The 3,018-nt window shown below is 37.1% G+C and overlaps 1 protein-coding gene across 4 annotated transcripts; it reads left to right on the top strand.

Annotated features, from left to right (window-relative positions):
* On the top strand, positions 1-3,018 carry LOC102609391 (exosome complex exonuclease RRP46 homolog). Of its 4 annotated transcripts, none has more exons than XM_052433231.1 (9): positions 1-183; positions 526-636; positions 727-840; positions 991-1,082; positions 1,190-1,210; positions 1,370-1,442; positions 1,530-1,597; positions 1,931-2,063; positions 2,667-3,018. In XM_052433231.1, the coding sequence occupies exons 2-9, from the start codon at positions 531-533 to the stop codon at positions 2,780-2,782; spliced, it is 723 nt and encodes a 240-aa protein (XP_052289191.1). In that variant the 5' UTR covers positions 1-183; positions 526-530; the 3' UTR covers positions 2,783-3,018. The 4 variants fall into 4 exon arrangements, with proteins under 4 accessions (XP_052289191.1, XP_006476043.1, XP_006476042.1 ...); XM_006475980.4 differs by having other exon boundaries at positions 363-636; positions 982-1,082; XM_006475979.4 differs by having other exon boundaries at positions 358-636; positions 982-1,082.

Here is a 3,018-nt window from a genome sequence, read left to right as displayed (position 1 = left end):
AGAACGCAGTCCCTAGTTCCCCTTCCTCTTTCTTGACTTCTTTATCGTGAAAGAGAGAACGACACACACCTGCGCCCACGCTGCAGCCGCTGCCGCCGTCGCTAACTAACGCCGACGCCGACTCCCGAGCCTACGGTCTAGTTTCTCTAACCCTAAGCTAACAAAACAATCCGAGGATAACAGGTTAGTGGAAACACCATATGTATATTTTTGTCTTTTTAAAGTTTTTTATTAGTATTTTCGATGCGATTGTTGGTATGATGAAGCAGTTTTGAAGGAAAATTGGATTCAATCAATTTCCTCGACCCTTTGAAACGATTGAAACTAACAAGTTGAGATAATGTTGATTCGCCAAAGATTAGGTGGATTGGGATTCTCCTTGCTTCATTGTGATCTTTTGATTTATCGGGAATGGCAGCTGAACCCTAATTGCAAAACCCTGAAATCAGTTTTACACACAGCTTCCTCGATTTTGCAAAATTTGAAGTTAATTATCATTAAATACTGTGCATTGGGTAAGAGCAGGAGAAATGGAGGTCGATAGAGCTGATGGGCGTAACCCTAATCAATTGAGACCACTTGCTTGCTCTTGCAGCATCCTTCACCGTGCGCATGGCTCTGCCAGTTGGTCTCAAGGTTTCCGCTTCATTCAAACCTCTCATTTTTACCATTTTAATTTATTTGTTTTCACTTCAAAATGCTATTTTTGTTATTGGGTTGGTTCAGGAGACACAAAAGTGCTGGCTGCTGTTTACGGACCCAAAGCTGGAACAAAGAAGAATGAAAATCCTGAGAAGGCTAGCATTGAAGTCATTTGGAAACCTAGAACTGGACAGATTGGTAATTTTCTTTTCATTTTTCCTTTTAAGTATTTCCCAGTGAGACCATATGAATTCTACATTATTGTACTGTTTGGTCCAAGCAACGGCTTTGTATGAAATTTTTGCTAGCTAAATTTGCAAAATTGCCCCTTTATATTAGGGAAACCAGAAAAAGAGTACGAGATAATATTGAAGCGGACTTTGCAGAGCATATGCATTTTGACTATCAATCCAAATACCACAACCTCATTTATAATTCAGGTGTGGGAATTTCTTTTTAATTGTAAATACCTTATGGGTTGTGGCCTCTTATCTGTGTCTTGCAGCTTGTAATTTTATAAATGGATATTTTAATGGTTTTTTTGCAGGTCGTCCATGATGACGGTGCTGTATCCTTGATAATAAATGCATTTTTGTATAACATTTTTTTTTTTTGCTTCCACCAATAAAATGCAATGTGAATTGATTATGTATCCTATGGAAATGACTTTACTTCTTTGGTTTTACTTTGACCCGCAATGGTTGTTTCTTGACTGCACCTTGTATAGCTTCTACCTTGTGCCATAAATGCAGCATGTGCTGCCCTTGTGGATGCTGGAATTCCTATGAAGCATCTTGCTGGTAGTTTATTATGAAGACTTATGGTAATTTTGCAATATGTTTACACTTGATAATTGATCGCAGACTTTCTAATACTGGTTTGTGCAGTTGCAATATGTTGTTGCTCGGCAGAGAGTGGATATTGTATACTGGATCCCACTAAGTTAGAAGAGCAGGTAATAATAATTTCTTTTCTTATGATTATAATGTCTTTTTGCGGGCATGAGTGAGGCTACGGAATTATCTTTGTTAAACTGAGCGAAGTTTTATGTAATTTCATAGTCTGCTTTACATTAATCAGCTTACTCAGAAGGCATGCAGAATTTGAAGGGGGGAAAAAAAAGATGGAAAATCTAAGTTTTACAAAACTGTCAAACCTTACCCATGTAGAGAGATAAATCGTTTGGTACAGTCATTGTTTTCAAAAGTGATAAGAAATGTACTGGTACATTGTGCATTGTAGAAGGTATAAAATTTCTATCACTTAACATGATGTCTCCTAATGGCAGAAAATGAAGGCCTTCGCTTATTTAGTCTTTCCAAACTCAATACTCTCGGTCCTTCCGGAAGGGTCATCACTTGTGCAAGGTGAACCCATGGAACATGGGATCATTACATCTGTTACCCATGGTGCAATGTCAGGTAATCTGTCAACTCTACGAGTATCTGTATCTCATCTCTGATTTCTGTGACATGCCTTTTGATTCTTGCCTCTGGGGAAGTATATATGATTTCAAAAGTTTAATACTTCTAGAAATTAGGGTAGCCATTGGATGCAATGTATTGTTTTCCCTTGTTTGTGATATCTGCTTACATATATCCCACAGCCAAGAAACATACTATTTCTCACCATCAAATAAAGTTACAGCCTGTACTAGAGCCTTTACAAATACACCCTGCATGATTGTCGTAAATGATCTAATAGATATGGTTTATGCGTAACATCAGATGAGATTCATTTACTCTCTGATCTCTTTGCTATGAGTCGAACTTTCATCTGAAATCTTCTTGATTAAGAGTTTATAAGCTGAGCTGCTAGATTAATATCTCTTTTTCTTGAAGCAATATTTTGTACTTACTTTCCCTTATAAAGCAAGTTGAATCTTGTGTTGGCACAGTAAATTTCATATATATATGTAGTAGCTATTGGCACTGAAATTTTATTGTAACTTTTTATATTGAGACCTAAGGTCATAGCGCTGGTTATTATTTTAATAATGTTTCTTGTATAAACTTCCACTCTAGTGGACGACTATTTTCACTGTCTAGAAAGGGGCCGAGCTGCAAGTGCTAAATTGTCTGATTTTCTGAGGAGGAGCTTGCAGTCAAAATTACCAGGAGATTTATCCAAAGCAGGATGATTTCAAAGTTATATATTTGGGAATATTGCCCTTAATATTCCATCTAGTTGGATTAGCTGGTGGATTGTATGTAGAGAGTAATGTAACATCAGATGGTACCAAAACCTGTTGTACACTGTAGATTTTGATCCTACAAATAGCTGGTCTCATTAAATTGTATTAGGAAGCACTTTTTGATATATTGCACAGCTTTCATTCTCGGCCCTGTTTGTTGCCGAATGGAAATCATTTCTTTT

The sequence above is a fragment of the Citrus sinensis genome, chromosome 1 (assembly GCF_022201045.2).
Source record: "Citrus sinensis cultivar Valencia sweet orange chromosome 1, DVS_A1.0, whole genome shotgun sequence".
Classification (NCBI taxonomy): domain Eukaryota; kingdom Viridiplantae; phylum Streptophyta; class Magnoliopsida; order Sapindales; family Rutaceae; genus Citrus; species Citrus sinensis.
This window is presented reverse-complemented; position numbering and strand designations above follow the sequence as displayed.

Coding starts and splice junctions, on each gene's coding strand:
- LOC102609391 (XM_006475980.4), top strand. CDS start 531: ATGGAGGTCGATAGAGCTGATGGGCGTAACCCTAATCAATTGAGACCA. Junction 637..726: donor CTCTGCCAGTTGGTCTCAAG/GTTTCCGCTTCA, acceptor GGGTTGGTTCAG/GAGACACAAAAGTGCTGGCT. Junction 1,211..1,369: donor TCGTCCATGATGACGGTGCT/GTATCCTTGATA, acceptor CACCTTGTATAG/CTTCTACCTTGTGCCATAAA.